Below are 22,681 nucleotides of genomic sequence, written 5' to 3' on the forward strand. Positions count from 1 at the left end.
TGCTTTGCTGAGCAAAGAACTGTGATTAAAGGTATAAGGTGTAATATGTTTTAAAGCAGTATTGCATGCAGATTAATCTCATTTTATCCTTAGCAGAGAATCCAAATCAAGTCAGTTACTGCAGCAATATTGTGTAGGCTCTTTTCAGGTGACAGAAAAATTAAACCACAATGCACAGATCTATCAGAATGGCAGCAAAACCCATTTTTATTCACATCTCTTGTGCTTTATTTGTTAGGTATTGTGGTCAGATGATCTGGGAACTCAGGTATAAATACAAATTCTGTCCCAGCTCTGACCTAGTCTCACCTCAAAAATGGGGATGGTTCTTATTTGCCACCTAGCTCTGGGGAGCACTTCCCAAATGCGTGTTCAGACTGTTCAGTGTGGAGATGAGACAGGAACCTGTCCAGTCCATACAGATTTTATCAGGTTACAAATCCTAGGCAGAACAGGACCTCACAAGATCCCCCTTTACAGCACCAGGGCTGCAGCAGGAGCTGTGCACACTTCATGTTGCCAGAAAAGTAAAGCCAAACTTTATAGCTGAGCATCTGCATTTGATATTTATAGATTTATTAAATGATAGATTATTTCCTTTGTCATTTAAAAATGAACCTTTTTGACAAGAAGATCAATTGATTTAGTAACTGTGGAATTTAGGAGGGAATTGCCATACTAAATCAGTCAAGTTTTTCCCCATTCTTGTGTCTGCTCCAAAGTAAGGTGGAAGAGCCATAAAAGAGGGATGTTTATATCCACCTATACCCAAAACTGACCTTGGAGAAACAGAGGTGTAAATGTCCTCCTGTGTCCTCAGGAAGGTCTTTTTATATTCCTCTAGTCACTGATCTGCTTTTTGATGTTTGAAAACTGGTTATAGCTCTGGGTATTTCCAGGGAAAGGCAGAGATTTAGGAAAACTGAATAAAAAATGTATGGCCTAATTTTGAATTGTGTAGAAATGTCCTTATTTCTCCATTAAAATTTTCTCTTTTTAATGTTATTAATTGCTTTTTTGTCTGTGGGTAAGATGTAAACAGAAACTTTCATCTCTAAAACTTTACTTAGTCTGTGTTTATAGTGTTTTCCTTCTGTGTCAGCTTTTTAATTGTATTGATTAAGTTATAAAAACCCAAAGAATCATAAAGCATCAGAGGTAAGAAAAAAAAATATTAGGAAATCAATAAACTATTGGGTAACATCTGCAAGTCATCCAAATGACCTTCCAGAACAACACCTAAGAGTCAGAATCTTTGTAGTCCAAATCTGAAATGGCCATAATGAAATACAGATCTTGGAAGATAGACTTAATGAAATGTAAATATGTTGTAATGATTTATAAATCCTGTAGGACAGTTAATGTGCCACACAAATTTTTTCAGTCTGCTAATGAAAATTTAGACAGTTTTGGTTTCTTGAGAATTATCTTTGCTAATCACAGACTAAAGTAATACTAAGAAGAACCAAATAGGGAAATATAAAGATTCATATATGAAATAATATAATGGAGAAAGGACAGAAGAACTGAGCAGATATAAAGTAATTAAGTATATACATACAGTGGCAGTTTTTCATTAAATCCTCTTAGGCAGCCACTAATTAGGCAACTCAAGGTAGTAAAATGGGTGATTAGATTGTTTTGTCAATCACTAACTCAAAACCCAATGAAGTCGTTTCTTGGGAGTTCTGCAGTTTATTGCAGCCCCAAGACACCCTGTGCAAAGTCTCTGTTTCAGCCTAAACATTCAAAGAATGAGTCGGAGTTCTTCAGTTCTCAGTCTCAGAGTTGTTTATTGTATCTCATCTATGAAAATTTTTCTCCTGTCCAGCCGAGGTGCGCTCAGCAGGACAGACAGCGGCGCTCTGCCCGCCCCTGGGGCGGTGTTATCTCTTTATACTACAAACTACTGATAACATGTTTACAATTACTTTCCTATACCTATCACCTGTGTTAGACAGTGAGCTTCTACTCTAAACCAATCCAAAAGTGCCACCATCACAGCAGAAGATGAAGATAGAGAAGAAGAAGAAGAAGAAGGACTGGACGTGCCCAAGTCCCTCCATCTTGTCCCCAAAACCCCCATTCTAAAAACCCCAAAATCTACCCCTTCACCCAGTGATAATTTTATTATTACACTACTTAAACTTCTGTGGCTTTCAGGTCTTCATCCAAAGCTGGTAATTTGCTCCACGGGTCATAATCAAACCCCCAGGTGTTCTGGGCTGTGTGCCAGGGTCTCTGAGCCCCTGGCAGGGGTCCCAGCAGCTCTGGACACCCCGAGGGATGCACTGAGTCCTGACAGTAGCTGATGTGTTTGTTTCAGTTCTTGTGGGGTGCAAAGAGCTGTGCCCATGGCAGGCCTGAGAACAGCTGGCAACATGAGGTACCCCAGAGAGAGAACCCCAGAGTCTGCAGGACACTGCCCTGGGTCCAAATCAGCCTTCAGCAGCTCATTCCATTTTTCCTTTCAATTTTCCTTTCAAGACATAAAAATATGAGAAGGGTTTGTCCTCCTGTGTGCCCTGCCCACAAAGAGAGCAGGAGAGACTCAGACCCAGCCGTAAATGGGGGATTGGGCCTGACCTGTAACTGCAGATGCAAGGGTCTATTTAAGCTACAGGTTCTGAACCTGAAGGTGGTGTTAAATGCAAACAACAGCCTTTCTTCAGCCCTGACCTGGAAAGTTTTGCATCCATTTCAATTAACCCCTAGAGCTGGCTTTAATGTAGTAGTAGTAAAAAGCAAAGTGGTGGGCTCTGACAAGATAAGGAGTGGGAAGTAGAGAGACAGCGGCTAAAAGTCTTCACTTGTCAAATTAATGGAGTTTAGTGAAAGTCATCTTTTAAGAAGCTGCATTTTTGTGCTTTCTCTTGTCTCTCACTCACTTGAGTGAAAAGAACAAAGAAAATGAAACCCAAAAGCTCAAACCAAACCTAATGTTTTGTGCCTAACAAAAGAGACTTTGGCCAGCACCTGTAGGGACTGGTTCACTGCATCTCACTAAATCCCAGGATATGGGGGGCTGCCCATTTCAAATTTAGCACAAACAATTGGATTTTGCTGATCCTTGCTTGCAAGCAGATGTTACGTGTAGCACTGCTGCAGAGTAAGTTTGTTCTTTGAATTCTAGAACAAAAATCCTCATTCAAAGAGATGGTAAAACAAACAGCCCTGAGCAAAAGCATGAAATTAATTAAACAGGATGAAGCTTCAACTTGTGCAAAAAGTAAATTTCAGTGGAAATGGACAGGATTAAAACACTCAACTTGTTAATAGAAAACCCATATAGTTTTGCATGGTGCTCTCCCAGTCCTCCAGGAACTATTCAGAGAAAGATCTTTCCCTTTCCTTCTGAAAGTTCTGATGTCTTTGTTCCCAAAGCAGGCAATTTGTTACCTTTTTATGTGTGTCAGGTTCAGCAGATAAACCCTGTTGTTGCTGGGTTTTATTTTGCATGTGATAACTCTGTGCTGCCCTATCAAATACTGCTAAACACTGTAATGCAGGAGGTGATTCTAGGGCTTTTCCTATTTTTAAAATGTCTCTCACCTACAGGGTAATCGCTTTTGAGAAAACAGGAAGATACTTGGGTTCAGTAGTGGATCTCAGGAATGTGGCTGTTAAAGCCAGGTATTATGGCAGATATGGAAAAGGAGGGTGCACCTACTCCTAGCTCCTGTGTCAAGATGTAACTGCTAATTACTTTTACTGTCTTACTCTAGAAAGTGTTGTTGAGCAGATGTTTTTTGACAGAGCCATGCCCACATTATATCACTCCCATCTTACATTTTCCTACAAGTATCTTATTTCTCTGCTGGATTGAAAGAAAATCCTTCCCATTCCTCAGAATGTCCTGCCTCTGCATGTCCTGTGTGCTTCAGAGAGTGTCACAGACATCTTTTATGGAAAAGCCTTTCCTTAGGATTTTTCCTCCTGAGAAGCTGAGAGGCTCAGGAACAAAATGTAACCAATGGTTATCTGCTGCTGTGGAATGCAACAGGTGCATCTGGGATTGGGCTCATGGGGTTGTTTCTAATTAATGGCCAATCACAGTCAGCTGGCTCAGACAGCGAGTCTGAGACAGCTGCCTTTGTTATTATTCCTTCTTTCCTATTCTATTCTTAGCCAGCCTTCTGATGAAATCCTTTCTTCTATTCTTTGAGTATAGTTTTAATGTAATATATATCATAAAATAATAAATCAAGCCTTCTGAAACATGGAGTCAACATTCTCATCTCTTCCCTCAATGTGAGACCCCTGTGAACATGGTCACAAGAGAGCTCAAAGTCACAAAGCACTTGATGAACCAGGACCCAAATGTTGCAGTCTGGGCATGCTCAGCCAAGAATGAATCTCTGAATGTTTTCTTGTGTTGAACCTCTAGGTAACATCAGGAACACCGAGAAACTGAGCTATGATAAACAGCACCAGTATGAGATAATGGTCACAGCCTTTGACTGTGGGCAGAAGCGTGCGACAGAAGATGTCTTGGTACGAGTTAATGTCAAACCTGTGTGCAAACCAGGCTGGCAAGGTAAGGTTGAATAGCTTTTCTATTTTAATTCTTTATTTAAATCTCTTTCCTTTGGTGTTTTCCCTCTACCTCTCAGCAAGGAAAGGAGGGTGCTCGTTGTACTGGTGTGGAAAACTGCTGCTATTTCTTCTGCCTCATTCCAAGCCTGCTAACAAAGTGGATGATAATCCCATGTCTGCTTACATTTGCCATACTTCTTCTCTAGGCAAAGAGCAGATCAGACAAAAAGAAGGCAAATTTCTATTCCAGTAAGTTATCTTGTGAGTCTAATAAGTTATCTTATGGGAATATTCTGGAAGGTTTAAAAAAAAATGATGCTGTTTTGCCGTTGTCCTACTATTCCTTAAAAGAACGTTTTTGAAGCTACCGTGGCAAGGTATTTCTGCCATGTGAGCTGGAGCTGTTCAGATTATCTTGTTCAAGGTTCAGGATTGGCTTTTGTGGCATGCAGGAGCCAAGGCACCCTCAGTGGGAGTGAAAAGCATCTTTAAAGCTGATTCCTGTCTTGATACTGAGACATTCTGGTAGGAATCAATTTGATTTTCTAAAGAGGCTGTAAGGATCTATACCCTGTCTGGAATAGAGAAAACCCCAGCTGACAATGTACAGGGAAGATATATATGCCACTAATTATTAGGAATTGAGATGGAAATGAGGGCTGGATTACAGACAAACAAATTGGATGTGACCACGTTATGCAGGTGTCATTCAGGATTAACTTGACCTTCATAATTGTAATTTTTAAACATAATGATTGAGAATGAAAAAATCAGTTTGGCTGTTGTACTTAAAGGTAAATTTGCAGCTTGGCATTTAAAAGAAAAAAATATTTTCTTTGGGAAATGAGAAGCTCTTGTCTAGAGGAGCTAGTAATGAAATGTGTGCAATAGCAGGATTCCATTTCCACAGCCCTCACTTGGAGCAGAGCCACATTTCAGTTTTTTGGGATGTACTAGTACCCAAGTATTTGAAGAACATTTTTGTTGAAACAAACCACAATGCCTATGAACTATTTTCACATTTTCTAACTGATATTCCTGTTCACGTGATTTATTCTATAAAACTATTATGGTCTCTTTACGCTAGAGAAATATTTTGTTTCCCTTTTATGGAGTTATCTCAGATAAATTAATTATCCCCAAATTAGCTTGAGATTTGTATTAAAATGGGTGTAACAGATGAATATTTTTTTCATTTCTATATTTTTTTTATTCAGGTATTTTATTGATTGAATAAGTTTTGCAGAGGTGATAATGGTGTATTTCTATTGCCCAGTATTATTTCACAGTTCATGTGGTTGTTGTGGTTGTTATGCTTGTTACTGGCTCCATCAGGTGGGTTTGACACTAGGCAGCCAATAAAAGGAAAAGGAACAATCTCAAACAGGTTTGATCAGGGTTTGGGGTGTGGTTTTGATGCTTTGTTCGTGTTATTTGTACCTTTCCATCTGTCAAACACATGAGTCTCCACCTCCTGGCACATCCCCAGGTCAAGGAGCACAAAATGCAAGGGGATGTCTCCTACTCAGGGTAGAAGGTCTTTAAACAGATAGGTAGATAGGGCCTCATTGCTTAATTATTATTAATTAATTAATTGTAATTGGAAAATGAGCTACACCATAAGCATTCCAGAAATTTATACATTTCTCTTTTAAAGAGATTTTTTTTTATACTTTTTTAGTTTTACAGGTGGAGAAATTCATGTAGGTGATGCTGTTTGCCAGTTTGAGCCAGTAAAAATCACTTGTCTCTAGGGAAAAAAATAAGATCAAATAAGCAAAACTTTCTGAGAGTATTTGTAGTACTTAAAGAGGAAATCTGGAGACTAGAAATGGAAGATATTAATAGTGTTCTTTCTTCCCTTTGTTTGGTGCTCTGTGACCTCCTCACAAAGGGGCAGCCAGCAAGTTTGTTCCATCTTCTTTGAAATAATGCTATATTTGTAAAGATTGGATGACTTCAGGAAGTAAAATAATGGGAGGTTTTTGACAGAAAAAAGGAATATTCTGAGTCTTTGGTTATGATAGAGATGTTGCTAAAATACTTTTTTTTTGTTGTTGTTCTTCAGTGTTATTCTGAACAAATAAATACTCGGAATTCCAATTTATGGCATTGGCACTTAGTTCTTGAAAGCTAATGGCTTTTGTAATTTGAAATATTGTGCACTTGTTTATGTAACTATCATGAATAGAGATTGGAGTAGTCTAATGCAACTTCAGTATTAAAAATTTTATTGCAGCCAATTTCAATGTAGATGCCCTTCAGATAACCTCCACTGTGCAGGGCTGGGAGAGGGAAGAACAGGCTGATGTAAAGCAATTCACAATTATTCCTGTTTCTTGAGGCCAACAGCATGTGACTGATGTGTGGCAGAGCAAATAAGGCTCCACAAGCCAAGGTGCTTTCCTTTAATCAATATTTCCTTGGGCTAACAGCATTGACGTCTTCATTAAATCCAGGAGCTGCTTCCCTGCTCTCTGATGATGGGCATTAATCCACCAGCAGCCAGATCCCCACACAGACATTTTCAGCAAAAAAGCCTCCCCTCTATTCAGATGCTACTCTAGAATAAAACTTGACCCAAGCTGGCATCTGCTTTCTGAGCAGACCACTCTGGAGTATTATTTGTATACTGAAAAGCTAAAAATGTAAATCAATGGGCTGGATGACTTCCTAATCAGTTATTTTAATTGGAAATTCTCATTACTGAGTTTTGTCAAGTGACTTCTAGAGCTGTGCATTTACAAAATCTCTTCGTGCCAGCTGTGTTTTCATGTCCATGATTTCCAAACAGTGCAGTGACCATGTCCTGCCAGGTAGGTAAAGGACAGAATTACCAAGAAAAGCTGGATGATGACAGTACTCCTGACATCATAATGGCTCAATCTGCAGTTGAAGATACTTGGATTTTTGGTTTAAAACATTTTTAAACACAATTATGGGGTTTCCATGCCAAGCAAAACCTGTTATCTTCAACACCTTCCCCAGTTTCTGTCCCTCCTCCAGGAGGGAAGTCTGGTCTCAGTTCTGTGGGCACAAAGCTCACACTGCACTTCTTCCCAGGCATTCACTTTCAGTGGGGTTCCTTCCACTACATTGTTTTAATGTCAGAAAAACTGATTTCTTATTCTTCCTTATTCAAAGCAGGGTGGACAGACTTGTGGCACCCCAGCACTAAATATCCCTAAAGTATTTTCATTAAATAGCATGAGGTGAAGTTAGACAAAGTCATGTAATCTAGACCAGGTTTCCTTTTGCTCATTTATGGTGTTGTAACCTTTTGTCACATTTCTGTTACTTTCAGGACCAATTTTCACAAAACTGTTACTGTCCTTCCATAGTGGGGTTACAAATGGAAATTAAATATAACCCAATGTGCTGAAAGATGCAAGGCAGCAAAAAATTGAAAACAATTATTCCTGTACCAGGCTCTCTGGTGACCAGTGCACTGTGTGGGGAGAGAAAGAGTCTAGCCTCAAAAAAAAAGAAAAAAAGGGTAGAATCATGGACCTGAAAACTTGAAAAATATGTTTTGAGATTGTCAGAGGTCTGCTCAATTCTTGACAATTAAACCACAAGTGAGGTTGCTCCCTAAAATGCAATTGATTTCAGACAGAAAATAGTTATTAGAAGAATAAAAACTTCTCTGAAGCAACCAACTGAATACCCTGGGAGAGTAAAAGAGAGCTCACAACAGGGAAGGCTGGCTATGCCTCCTGGGAGATGAGTGTGGAGCAAAGACAACAGCCCAAAACTCAAAAGTCACTTTGTTTCCCCTCGTGAAAGGAGACTTTTTCCATGCCAAATTTCATATGGCCTTGCATAGGCAATGGTGACTGACCTGCAGTTGGACAGTTAGGACTCCAAATACAAAACAGGATTTCACAGCATCCAGCCTCAAGTGTTTTACCAGTCTGAAAAGATTTCTTGCATTTATCTTCCAAGGTCTGTGAACCCATAGGCATCCACACCCAACTACACAAGAAAGAGAATAAGGTTGAAGTTCTTTAAAAATTTATCTTAAAAGAGATAGTCCTAAAAAATTAAATTACTTTTACATAGTGTTGGCTTAAAAATAGTTTTGAAATAAAAGCTTCTTTGTTTATTCACCCAATAGATTATAAAAATATTCTTAAAAGGTTGTTAGTGTATCAGAGATAGGAAGGAAATGATTGCACTAAGGCATGTTGGGCCCACTAAGGTGACCTGGGCCCTTCCTAAAGGCACATTCCTAGCACCTCTTTGAGGCTGAATAGGCATTCAGAGGCTGTGTGCAGTCAGATCAGCTTGCCCTTCCTGCTGAAATGAAATCTTTTTTTTTTTTTGTACAAAGAAGGGCAGGACCTTCCATTTCAGTAGCAGAGTGATCTCACATCACTTTTGAGTCAACATTCCTCAGAGATGTTGTTTGCAGTAGCTGAGTGACTTCAGAATGGTTTTCATGAGGGCTTTCTAGTAAGATCCAGTTACTGAGGAAAACCAAAACCATATTGGCTTTCATTCCGCCAATGCTTTTAACGAGGAGGAATGATTTACTAAGGGAACTGATTATTTGGAGGAGGCTGGTCAAGTGCAGAAAGCTTGCTGATGAAGGTAATGTTCTCAGTCTTCCAGAACAATTTAAAAGGGACAAGTAATTCCTGCACTAAACACAAATCAATTTGCATTACTCCTGTGCAGACACCTAGCAGCTCAAAACACCATCCTTGTGTTGAGATATTCACCCATATTTTTATAAATGAAATTTATTGTGAAGCAGGGAGTCTTTATGCCAGTCTAGGCTTGGCACCCCATGCATGCATTAGCCACGCATCCTTCAACCAGGGTAATCAGGATGAAATACTTACATTCAGCTGTTAACTTGAATGGCACCATTTTAGTAAAATACCTACTCTAAATAATCACTCCAGGCATCTGAAAATTAACTCAACTCCTGAGTACTACCGAGTTTTGAGCTTAAAATTTATGTAAGTTCATATTTGCTTTATTACTTGTATCTGTGTCGTTTTTACTTTGCTTTGACTACCAGACATATTCAGAGAAAGCAGTCATACCTGTTCCAATCTAATTTTTTAGATATGCTCTCTTTAGTAAGTTCTGTATCTGCATTATAGTTAAATTCATCTTCCCTGAGCACTCCAGGTCTTCCCATGTTTCTTTTTACCATGTCCTCTTACTGAAAACAGTGCTTTAGATATTCCAGGGCTGCCTTGCTTTTGCCTGGCCATATCAGACTTGTGGCCTGTGGAAATGCTTTCTTGTCTTAATGAGATCAGCTTTTTCCATTTGTTGTTTTTCAGTGATTTCTCAGAAGTTTGCTGGACTTTGGAGCACTTTGTATCATTACTAAGCACTGTTTCCATAACACCAGTTCTCAAGGTCGTCTTTTTCTGTCTTTAGGATATCTTCTTTCTAGAACTGACTTCTAGTATGGCACTGCCTTCCTTTCCCCTCACTGGCAGCAGTAACTAACACGGTCCTGGTCTTTTGCCAGGGCTGCCAATGGAAATATCAAATAACACTCCCAAGGCAGGCTCACAGGGATCATTACCAGAGAGTTCCCTGTGTACCACGAGCTTCACATTTGCAGAGGAACCCATTATTGCCCTCTCTTGCAGGCCATTCTGCTTATCTGTGAGGACTGAAATACTGAAGCCAGTCTTTTCCACCTTAAGTGATACAAAACCCCCATTAATTTTAGACCTATTTAACTAGATTTTTATTTCCATATAACTCTGTGGAAGATAACTCCTTTCTTCACATTTCTGTATTTGCAACTACAAAACTAGTCATTTCTTCTTAGAATTTTCACTGCAAGATCCTTCTGAGCTTTACTGAGGTAATTATCATTTCATTGAGAAGTTTCTTATCTCTGAGATGCAGCTGACAGCATCCTTCCATTAACATTTCCTCTGCCCAAAAGTTAAAGCACTGCAGGGTATCCAGTTAGGTTTGAAGCTTTTCCTTATGATTTTTTTTTTTCTCTGCATGTAAATAGTGCCACATAGTCTTAGACCTTGGGCTGAAAAATTTAAGGCTTTCCACAAGAGTTACGATACCCAATTCACTGATTTGGGTAACTACTCTGTGCAGCGTTTCAGAGTCTGTCTTTGAGAATCTGAGAAGCACTTTGCAGACTCTCCAGCAGAGACATTAGAAGCCTGTGACCAACTTAAACCTGGCAAGAAGAAGGTAATTTCCCTAAGGAAAGCAAGCAGAGAGCCAACTGTAAGAACAGAGCTGGCAGGGTGGGGTGAGGTATTTGTCACCCAGGGCCAAGCCCTGACCCTGCTGAGGGCAGCAGGGCAGACCCAGAGAAGGGAGCCTGGGTCAGCCAAGATGCCAGATCCCCCCTCCTGGGGAGGAGGCAGGTCCCAGGAGGGGGGATTTATTATGTGAGGGGCCATGTGCACCTGTGGGGTCAGTGGTTGGAGACAGGAAGGACACACAGACCTCAGAGCTTCACGCCACAGCCGTGAGCTTTATTGCCCACAGCAAGTTCCTCCTGGGGCTTAAAGCAGCCCGAGTTCCTCCTGGGGCTTAAAACAGCCCGAGTTCCTCCTGGGGCTTAAAACAGCCCGAGTTCCTCCTGGGGCTTAAAACAGCCCGAGTTCCTCCTGGGGCTTAAAGCAGCCCGAGTTCCTCCTGGGGCTTAAAACAGCCCGAGTTCCTCCTGGGGCTTAAAACAGCCCGAGTTCCTCCTGGGGCTTAAAGCAGCCAGAGTTCCTCCTGGGGCTTAAAGCAGCCAGAGTTCCTCCTGGGGCTTAAAGCAGCCAGAGTTCCTCCTGGGGCTTAAAGCAGCCCGAGTTCCTCCTGGGGCTTAAAACAGCCTGGTCTCAGCTGCTGGTTGGGCTGATCCCCTCACAGCCCAGCTCCTGACCAGGGAGATGTCTGCAGCTTAGGATGGCACGTGATAGGGGAAGCCCCTGTGTAGATTTGAATCCAACCTATCCCTGCCTCATCTGAGGACTTTTTTTACCTCTAGGTTGGCCGAGGTTGAAGGTCTGACAAGGCCAAAGTTATTTGGCAGCTAAATTGTGAAGCAGGGATTGCAAACTGTGACAGGGATCCATGGATGAGGATTGGGATCCACGGATGAGGATTGGGATCAGGCACTGGGCCTGTCCACAGTGCTGAGGCTCTGTCAAGCCCTGGGCTGGCTCCTGGATCCAGAGATGCTGTGGCTGAGACAGACCAGGACCTGCAGCCCAGTCTGATGGGGCTGAGCTTAAACAAAGCTCCAGGCCCATGGAAGGGCAAATGGAGGCCCCAGGTGAAGCTTGTGGATGTTCATTAGGGCTTATGAGTGCCCTTGGGGCTCTGACACTGTGGGAAATAGATTATTCAAATGAAATCTCATGACAAATAATAGCTTAAGTCATGCTGTTTCATGGCTTTTAGATTCTTATATGTTTATTTCACATAATTAAGCACCGTTAGGTCTGGGAACTTTATCACTTGATGGAATATTCAGTGTCAGTAGGTTGAGCACAACAGTTACTCGGTTGGGTTCACCAGCTCCTGCAGCATCAGCCTTTCCATTGTCCTGTACTAAGCACAAATTTCTGTCTCTTTTTTGTTTGTCTTTTTGAAACTATCAACATACTGCACAAGGAAAAGGTGTATATGAATGTTTGTTTATGCTTTGAGATGTGCACTTAAATCTCTTAGCAAACCAGCAGAGCTTTGGACATTAGTTTGAGTTTTCTCTTTGCTGTGGAAACCCTTTAACTGAGTCAGACCTGATTACCATTTCCTTAACAAGTCACTCATCTTATTTCACATTAAAAAGGCACCAGAGTAACCTTTAGCCAAGTCTCTAGCCCACATAAACAGCACAGATGTGAGAATGCTGCAGAGGAAACAGAAGAGATACCAATTACACTGCTCTGGGAACCTTCTGTTCCAGCAATTATGTAGCAATGCTGCAGAGACTCACTAACGGCACCACATAAATTTTATCTTAGATTTAGCTGCCAAGATGCATATCTTCAGTGTAACAGGAGAGAAGTTTCGTATTTCATTGTGTTACAATTATCTTTAATTACATCACCATCATTTTTTACACCGTGAAATGGAAACAAAGTTTATGGCCACACACATGTAGGAGATGTGAACCGTGTCAAACCTCCTCTGTGTGATCTTCAAGGAAAAAAAAATCAGATTAAACCCCTCAGTGTCATCTAGCATTAGAAATTAATGAAAATATAAAACATGGATCACAAAGACAGTACAGAAAACCTTAAGTTTAGAGATCAAGGACCGTCTTTACACTATCCATCTGTTGTTAAAAAGAAAATTTGTCCAGTGCATTGGGATTTACATTTAAAGGCTCAAACTGTCACTGAAGTTTGATCCATTTTGATCTTGGGATCGTTTGAGTATCTCAGTGATCAAGATGCACGTTTGCATAGTTGCTTTATAATTGATGAAATCTGAACCACAAGCTTGACATGGTGATATTTGCACTCTAATTGTAGGGATAACCCAGCTGGGGCTGTCTTGCATTGTCTGGAGCACCTTCATGCTACAAGTGGCAAATCAAGCAAAAGCCTGCTGAATTATAAAATCAAAACAGTGGCTGCAGGACTCAACAGTGCTAGTTTTATTCAGACTTTCCCCCTGGGATCGGTCTTCTACCCTGACAGCATTTACTTTCCTAAGTTTGCTGTGTAATGTGGTGTTCTAGCAGGACTCGGGTCAGGTTTGTGTCAAAGCAGGAACTGTGTTGGTTGGGTTTAGTTAATCTAAGTGCAGCCTGCCAGTTCAGGTGGGGTTATGTATCTGAGCATATCCAGAAAATACCTAAATTTAGAGGTATTTGCAGACTCAGGTTACCTAAGACTTTTCCTGTGAGTCACTCCAGAGGAAATGAAAAAGTACCACCACATTCCTGAAGGGAAGGTGCTGATCTTTTGAGTAAGTCCAATGCAGGATGTAATTCTGAGAGAAAGCAAAATACACTATTCAAAATTGAATTAAGGACTTGGGTTACTGTCACAGTAATTTCTTTGCACTGTTACTACCGCTTATTGTTGCTTGTTCCAGCTCTGTGCATTTCACTAGTGGTGGTGAGATGCAGAGGGTGCTGGCCTCAGCTTCACAGCTCTGGGAGCTGAGTGCTTGGGGGCAGGTTCTGTGGGAATAAGCCAGTTGTTTTTTATCAGAGCTGTTGCTGCCTTTGGGGACGGTTCTGCCATCACAGGATTGTAACCTGCTCCAGTTTTGCCTCACACCTGCCTGGGAATGCCTTTGGCATGGAGAGGGACTTCTTGGTGGAATTCCTAAATCTGCTCCAAGTCAGTGAAGGAAGAAGTGCTGGTGCAGTTTAGGATGGGGATTGGTCTGTGGTATATGCAGTAGACCAAGGTCCAAAGACACTGGTTCAAGTCTAGTTGATGTTTTACAATTTAGATCTGAGATAAATGTGAGTGGTTTAGGGAGGTGCAGGGTTTATGATCTCTGGGTACAAATTCCCACTTCTGCCAAGATGAAAACAAGCATGAAACAAAATACCTCCTTCAGTTCTTGTGGCAGAAACAGAGGCCTCCCATCATTCTTCCTCGTGAGCAGTGGCATTTTATATGATGTGAGTTTTATAGGACACTCCTTGTATAGCTGGAGGTGAGTGTGCAGCTTCAGGCACCTTGCAGTTTATAATTCAGTCATATCTCACATCCCCTAAGGAATATTTTGCATGAGTACTGGTCCATTTGGTATAGCTGAGAAATGAAAATGTGGCTGAAAGCTGCTGAAATAGTCAGAAAGGTTCCAGACATATATAAGACTTTTTTTTTTTCCTTTTGGGGTAGGGGAATACAATGCCTGAACTGGTGAATAAGAGATTATAAAGATCAAAACTTAATATATTATTAGTTTGCATAAAACCAGCAAATTACTTTATTTTTACCCGAAGAAGCTCAAAGAATTTGCTGCTCTTGTTCTGTTGGAAAATTGTTAACCTCAAATTTCTGCAATGGAGAGGGAACAGAAACTTATTATTGTATGATGTCCCATATATGGTACTTGGAATTCTAATGGAACTGTTTAAACCGACAGTTGCAGAGAAATTATGCAATACTGTAGATCAAGTCTAACTTAATGTGGAACAAATGGAGTGAATTACATGAAAATTACAACTCAAATAGTAACTCAGTTATATGTGCAAGGGAAGTCATGGTTGTCTTAGTCATGATGTACTAGTCCTGAAGATTTTAGTAAAAACCAATTGGGTTATGTCAGAAAGAAGATTGGAGAATTCTGAAATGCAGACCAGTGGTTGTGGCATCATTGCCTGGACTCTGGACTAATGACTTACTCACACTTCAAAGTGTTTGCATGGATGTTTAGAATTTCTTGTAAATGTTTAGTTTAAGACCTGAGCTTTCTGAAATGAGATCTGTTGAAAAACACAAACTCCTTCACCTACTAAATGCATACATGCAAATTTGTATCCACTATTAGTTTTCCCTTCCACTGATATTTAGAACAAATCTCTGTCCATTTGCTTTCAGAGATTTTGCCAAGACCTAGAACTTTTCCATCTTTGAAGTCTTATTTACCTAGAAAGATTTGAACTTGTTAAAGCAACGAGGGGTAGGGCCATGAACATGGCCAGAAGGCTGGACTGAGAGTTGGGGTTGTTCAGTGTGGAGAAGGCTCCATGGAGATCTTGCTGAGGCCTTTCAGTGCTTGAAGAGGACTTATAAGAAAGATGGATAGAAAGATTTTACTGAGGCCTGTAGTGACAGGACAAGAGGCAACAGCTTTAAGTTGGATTTAGATTGGATATATGAAATTATTTTTTTTTCTATAAGGATGCTGAGGCATTGCCCAGAGAAGCTGTGGATGCCCTATCCCTCAACCTGAGGTCAGGCTGGATGGGACTTTGAGGAACCTGGTTTAGTGGCAGGTGTCCCTGCCCACAGCAGTGGGATGGAGTAAGTGAGCTTTGAGGATCCATTCCAACTCCAGCCATTCTGTGACTTGATGAAAATAGGAGCTGTAAAGACATCTAAAATACATGTTTGTAATTACTGCTGCTTTTTTGGGTTTTCTCTGAAGCGTGTTGCAAACACCATAATTAATTGGATTTCAAACATTAAAATGCTTCAGCTGAGCAGCACGGGGGGTTTGTGTGGCACAAACAGGTGGCTGCCTGTGGCAGGGGATTGTTTAAATGTTGTGGGCTGTGAGGCATCTGCATAAACACAGATTAGTCAGATCTAGCTGGAAGCAGGAGTCATCCTTTTGGCTGGAACTTCCTGTCATCAGTGCTTCACAAAATAAGGAAGATGTTCAAAGACCAGAAGTGGCACTACAGAGGTGTTATATTAGAGTGACTTGTCTAGCCTGGTCTTTGGAGGTATTTGTTCTTATCACAACGCTGTGAAATCTGACCAGATTGGGTGCAGCAGAGAACCTCCTCCCTGCAGAGTCAGCTTGTAGTCTGTCACGGAGTGTGGGCACTGCAGCTCCAGACTGACACCAATTAGCACTTCTGGTCAGGAGATGTGTGTAGCCCCTGCTTGTGTGACTCAACAGGAGAAGTGTTACTGAAGTGAGCCTGACACTCTTAGAAGAACAGGGCCAAAATCCAACTTTTTTAGCACAGCAGCTTATTGATGCCAACTTCAGAGACTCTTATTTTTGCCTTAGACAGTGTCCTTTGAGAATAATATGTAATTTGAAATTATATAACTCCCTTTCTTTTACTCACCATTGGATCTTGGTTTTGATTTGTTTGCTTTTCCAGACTGGAACAAACGGATTGAATACAGGCCTGGCTCTGGCAGCATCCCCTTGTTCCCCAGCATCCACCTGGAAACGTGTGATGGACCAGTGTCCTCAATCCACACCACCATTGAACTGCAGACCAACTACATCGGCAAGGGCTGTGATCGGGAAACCTACTCTGAAAAATCTCTGCAGAAATTATGTGGTATGGATATGGATTTCCATGGATATAATAATGTTTTTGCAAACAAGGCACCAGCTCCTTGTGACCTGTAAGCATGCAGAGCTTGGATTTAGCTCAGCTGGCTCACTTTGGATCGTAGCAATGAAAATGGAGAGGGTGATGGTATTTGGCAGCTGCTCCATCCTTCTTTTCCATTTGTTTTCACTCTACTTCATACTTTCTCCCTGCCTTCTTTTATTTTTTTTTCTCTCCTGCTTCGATTCCCCTCTCAGTTTTTCCTTCTTCCTCATTCCATCTCTTTCCCCTTCTTCCTTCCCTCTGCTACAGATAGTGGTGTGACACTGTAGTGAGATTTCCAGTGTAGATTTGCCATCACAAGAAGACCATAGGATTTGAAGGGAATTAAATCTCCCTGTTGTGTTTCAGTCCTCCTGACCCAGCTTTCTATTCTGCTGCTCAGTGCTGTGCCAGAGGACAAAGAAACAAAAAGTAAAATATTATTCTAGGCAAAAATATTTAACAAACATGAACTTCAGATAAGAGCTGACCTGGTAGAGAAATATCCTCCTCTGAAGCCCTGATGGTGTAGACATTAATTCTCATCTTCCCTGTCTCTTTGCCTGGTTTCTGTCTGAGCTACAGTAGTAATTGTGCAATTTTTTTCATTTAAATGTGTGGATTTTGGTTCTGGGTGCTCTGGTAATCACCCAGCAGTGCTGCAGGCATGTTAAGATCAATACACTAAATTTTAGGAAATAATTTTTGTAAATGAAATATTTCAGCCAGTGTTACTAAATTATTAAAAATGGAGAAGCAACTTCCAGGGAAAAATGGTTGGCAGTTGCAATTATCAGTTATCAGTGGAGATGAAGAAAGGGAGGTAAGGGTGAATGGGAGTAGTCGCATTGTCATAAAATCTGAATATTTTCAACTTCAAAATTGCTTAGTTAAGATCACAATCATGACTTCAATTCTATGTCTTTATCCAACTGCCTGGGCTCTAGAAGAGCAGATGAAAATCCATCTGCCCCAATATGCATCTTGGTAATGATATTAAATCTGAGAGGCAGACCAAGGCTTGATTTCATAAAATATGAAAACTTTAATAAAAATAAATATGTTAAATATTTATAGATATTTATATTATATTTATATTATTTATATTATTATATTATATATTATATAATTATATAATATTATAATTATATATTATATATTAATATAATATATAATCTATAATATATATTATAATATATAATTATATTATATATAATTATATTATATATAATTATATTATTATATGATATATATTATATTCTTATATTTATATTATATTTATATTATTTATATATTCTAGAAATAATATTTATATAATAGCTAAAGTCAAATACTTTTGCCTCCTCTAAGAAGCTGTATTAGCAGCCAAAAGAACTTTGCTTTGTGCTGTTACAGACCTGAACTGCAAAGGTTACAGTCACTCAGTGCAGACCACTATGAACCAGACCTAAACCACAGAATTATTACCTTGAAATCAAACAATGATAGCAGCTATATCCAACAAAATTATCATTTCAAGTGTAGGCTGAAAGGAGGTGCCTTCAGCTGGTGTAGGAGTCCTTAGCTGAGGAAGGCTGTACAAACTCTCAGGGGTTCAGTTTGCAGAGTGTGGCTTGACTGCCTCACCTGCTGACACTGGAGTAGAAAAGAGAATTGCAGGCATCTCTTGGGTCTGCAGGGCCATTGTGGTGGCTGCAGGCAGCTCTGAGCAGTGGACAGACAGCCCTGCTGATCTTCAGCTCTGAATTCAGCTCTCCTCACCTGTGAAGGAAGGGAATTTACTTGAGAAAACAAGTAAAGTAGAAGAGTGTCTGTAAATAGGGGGGAAATTCTCACCGCTGAAAGAATTTTTCTTTTGGTCCAGGTTTTCCATATCTTCATAGCAAGCAGACATGGTAGAAACTTGTAACAGGACTTTGATGAAAAGGCTGTAAGTGACAATGTGCTTTACATGAGAATTGCATTTAGCCTGGCCTGCACTTTGCTATTTAGTATTTTTTACCATTCTTAATATAGAGAGGAGTCTTATGAAAGCCACTTAAATTATTTCTGGAAATCAGTTTTCTCCCAGAAGTTACCTTATTGTAACTAATGGTTGGATGATAAAATCCTTTGAAAAGGATGAAAACCCTGAATTTTTTTACACAGTGAAGCATGATGTGATTGCAGAGTGTGCAGAACTGAGCACTCATACAGCTCTGCACCACGTAAAATGCAAGGCTCTCTCTGTAAAAGTAAAGATCCAGTTTATAAATCCTGTGCTCATTTCTTCATTTATCTGTTGGAAATCTGGAGAAGGCAGATGTTAAGGAGGGTGAATTAAAATTCATTATTTATATGATGGAAGGTACAAGTCTACTTTTCAATAACCCAGAGATTTGCACCCCTTGGATGGTCAAGGTGGGCAGCTTAAATGATTAAATTACACTTGAGTCATTTTAAAGGCAAGGAACTATTAGTGTTGTGCCTCAAAGCATTTTAGAAAGCATTCTTTCACCTTGTTACCTGACAGTAATAAAAAGTACAGACTGTCTAAAAGGCACCACTTGGACTGCAAAAACATATCAGAAAAAATCACACCAAAATAAACACAGGATAAGGAGCCTAAAATATAGTGGAAAGATGGCTCTGGTGCTGTCTCCTTTCCCTCTAAATGTAGATAAAATAGAAAATAATGGGATTGCTAATTCTCACATGTGTCAGATGGGAAACTGAGACAGGGAAACACTGTCAGCCTCAAGGCCCTGCTCCAGCCACAATCCTGCCCTCTCTCCATTATCCTGGCTGGTGCAGCATTGCAAGAGGCCCAAAGTTGTTCTGATCACAAAGCAGAGTTTGAGCTGGGTGTTATTTGGATCATTTGTTTCGAGCTAAGCCAGCAGTCTGGTCCAGCTCAGTGAGCAGCATCCCTGTGTGCTTATCCTGGCACAAAGTTTGGAGCCCAAATGTGCAGGATTGGGAGAGGAGGTGGGGCCAACTGCATAAATCACTGGTGAAAATAAGCACTTGCATATGCAAGAGGTGCCTTAGGGGTCTCAGCCCAAAACTGAGCTTCATGCAACAGTTCCTGCATTGTTCTGGAAGCATTTTGGGAGAAAAGGGCATCAGGCACTACATTTTGGAAGAGCACTGATCCCATGGTCAGGCTGTTCTGGGAACACCTCCAAAGAGATCCTGTTTGCATTGTTCCAGGTCTGTCTCTGTACATGGCTGAGCAGCCTGGGACTCTGGCTGGATTTACTAGGATAGGAAAAGCATGATTTATTCCAGCCAAGTCTCCCCAGTACATAATCCAATGATTTTTCTCAGGACAGGATTAAAACACATAGCAGGATGAGATTCCAAACTTAGCCATAAATCTCCATACAAATATAGGCAGATAAAGTAGAATCTGTTGAGCTTGGTGCTGGTTACACAAATGCAGTGTCCTGTATTATCCAGAATTACAGTTTGTAAAATAAATACACTTTGTCTCCATGCTCAAACTTATGAACATGTAGGTTTTAGGTTTGATATTCAAAATATCACTTCAAAATAGCCTCATTTTACAGTAGTAAATTTTGGAGAAGAACCCAAGACATTCCATTACAGAATAAGATAAATATTTCCAAATCATTGCTATAATACATTTTTATTAAAAGCCTGTATGAAACAATTCTACACACTTTTGGCTTTAATTTTTTTGCACTCCTGCAGAGATTTGGGATCTTTTATCTCTTCCTGGATGGTGAAGGAGGGCAGAACACCTTAGCAGGGGATTTTTAATGCCATCACAGTTTGCTCACCATATTGTTACTTGACAAAGCAGCAAGAGGAATACAAAGATTGTCTGTGCTTTTTACTCCAGGAATCTTATTTCCTGCTGCAGGCTTTCACCAGTAGGTGCATGCTCTGGGTAGCTCCTTGCATGGTTTTCATAGTGCCTGGCAGTTGTTCAGCTGTAAGCAAACACAGAGCTGTGTTTTATCAGATCTTGGTACCATGGTGCTTTCCATCTCAGTCTATCATTAAAGAACACACAGAGCTCCAACCAGCAAATATGTACCAGAAAGCAGCACTGGGGTGATATTATCTGGTTGGGGTGAATCCCCCCCATGAATGGACATTCCTCCCAGAATTATTGGGGATATCCATGGCTGGCAGCTGGACACTGTGGGGCCTGTCCTGCAATCATCCCCACTGGGCTGTATGTTACAGCACATCATCCCCATAAACCTTCATGCTGTCAGGGAGGGAAGATAAATGCAGAAAATTTGTTTTGACTTAGCAGATCTTGGAATAGCTGAAGAAATGTCATTAATGAATTTCAGAAAATAATGAACATTTCTGAGAAAGGTAACTTTACATTATTTTCTATAGTTTTCTGTGCAGAACGTTTAATCTAGAAAACTCTTGCTGGTTCATGATGGTGGGTATTTTATAATGTTTCAGTAATTTGGCATTGAGGCTAGTAGGACCATTTGGGTAGTAAAGTAGTCTAAAGAGTGTGAATCAGAACCTTAGCCTATATTAATCTTCACAGCTTTTTCACTGGTCTCTCATTGTGTTATTCATTATGTGATTTGCAGGAGCTTCCTCAGGTGCCATTGACCTGTTACCATCTCCCAGTGCAACAACCAACTGGACAGCTGGGCTCCTCATGGATAGCAATGACATGATTTTTAAATTTGATGGAAAGCAAGGAGCCAAAATCCCCGATGGAATAGTCCCAAAAAATTTAACTGATCAATTCACCATCACTCTGTGGATGAAACATGGACCTAGCCCTGGATTAAGAGCTGAGAAGGAAACTATTCTCTGCAACTCTGACAAGACAGGTGAGTCTGTGTGTGGAAAAAATGTTATGCAAAGGGGATATCAACAGCAGTAGAGTGTTGCCATGTCTCCTCATTTAATTTGGTCTGAGAAAAAACTAATCTCAGATGGTGCCACTCCAAACATTGCTGCTTTAAGAGCTTATTGAAGGGCCTGATGACTACCTAAATTTCAAACACAGCTGGGATAACACAGCTAGAGATTTCACAGGAACTGACTGATAGCATAACTAAATTATGTGTAATTTTTTTTTCCATTATTTAGATTGAAACACTTCCAATTCTTTACTGAAGCAAGTTAGATAAAATATGCATTTGGATTTCATTTATTAGCTTGGGCAGGATGATTCCATGAACAAAGCTGATACAGCATAATTCAAGAAGAGTCATACTAATCCATGAAAGAGCCCAGTCCTGTGGGGTTTCTGTGATGTGGCTGGGTTCTGTTGGTGTGTGAGGCTCGCAGACACCGAGGGCTGTGTGTGGCTGAGCCACTGTTGATAGTGGAGCCCTGGAAAATGTTAAAAATAGTCTTTGAAAATATTAGGCCTTGTGTTTTCTCAGATCACTGCACCTGCGTAAGCAGTATGAAAAATGATATAATTGTTAGGTGTGATGATTGTTTAGTAGTTAAATGTAATTATTCTATAACCATAAGAAGAATCGTGAGAAACTATGTTGGAAATTTCAAGGGGGCTATGTTTAGCTGAAATCTGTGTATACAATAGAACAATATAAGTTTGATAATTATCATGAAAGTTGTATAACGATAGAGTATAAAACACATTCACCTTGAATGTATGGTCGGAATCAGATTTGGGTGGAAATCACCCCGATTCCCAGAGCTCTTCAATAAAAAGCACCGCGTACAATCGCTTCTGTGATTGTGTTTGTGAGCGCTAACGCTGTGTCCCCGCAGAGATGAACCGGCACCACTACGCGCTCTACGTGCACAACTGCCGCCTCGTGTTCCTGCTGCGCAAGGACTTCGACCAGGCCGACACCTTCCGCCCCGCCGAGTTCCACTGGAAGCTCGACCAGGTACCCCCCTCGTGTGTCCCAAGGTCATCCAGGACCTGTAAGCGCTGAAATGAGGGATGTGGGATTCCAGGCAGCTCTCCAGAATGCAGTTTATTGTATCCAAGAGTTACAGCAGTGCAGGGTTGTGGGGGACAGAGCCTGTGTCAGCTCCAGCTGCAGGCAGGCCTGGAGTCCTGCATCCCTCATTCAGGCTCTTACTGATGGTGCCCCATGTTGGGTGCCACTGTAAGAGCCTAAATGAGAGATGTGGGACTCCAGGGGCTTTCCAAAATGCAGTTTATTGTTTCCAAGAGTTACAGCAGTGCAGGGTTGT

At 40.7% G+C, this 22,681-nt stretch overlaps 1 protein-coding gene across 5 annotated transcripts in view; it reads left to right on the forward strand.

Annotated features, from left to right (window-relative positions):
* CLSTN2 (calsyntenin 2) overlaps positions 1 to 22,681 on the forward strand; it is a 346,915-nt gene that overhangs the window by 251,601 nt on the left and 72,633 nt on the right. For all 5 annotated transcript variants that reach the window (XM_077183656.1, XM_077183657.1, XM_077183658.1 and 2 more), the window contains exons 5-8: positions 4,388 to 4,537; positions 16,292 to 16,477; positions 21,082 to 21,330; positions 22,247 to 22,368. In XM_077183656.1, coding sequence (XP_077039771.1) covers positions 4,388 to 4,537; positions 16,292 to 16,477; positions 21,082 to 21,330; positions 22,247 to 22,368 — 707 coding nt within the window. The remainder of the gene's footprint in view (positions 1 to 4,387; positions 4,538 to 16,291; positions 16,478 to 21,081; positions 21,331 to 22,246; positions 22,369 to 22,681) is intronic.

The sequence above is a fragment of the Agelaius phoeniceus genome, chromosome 10 (genome assembly GCF_051311805.1).
Source record: "Agelaius phoeniceus isolate bAgePho1 chromosome 10, bAgePho1.hap1, whole genome shotgun sequence".
Lineage (NCBI taxonomy): Eukaryota > Metazoa > Chordata > Aves > Passeriformes > Icteridae > Agelaius > Agelaius phoeniceus.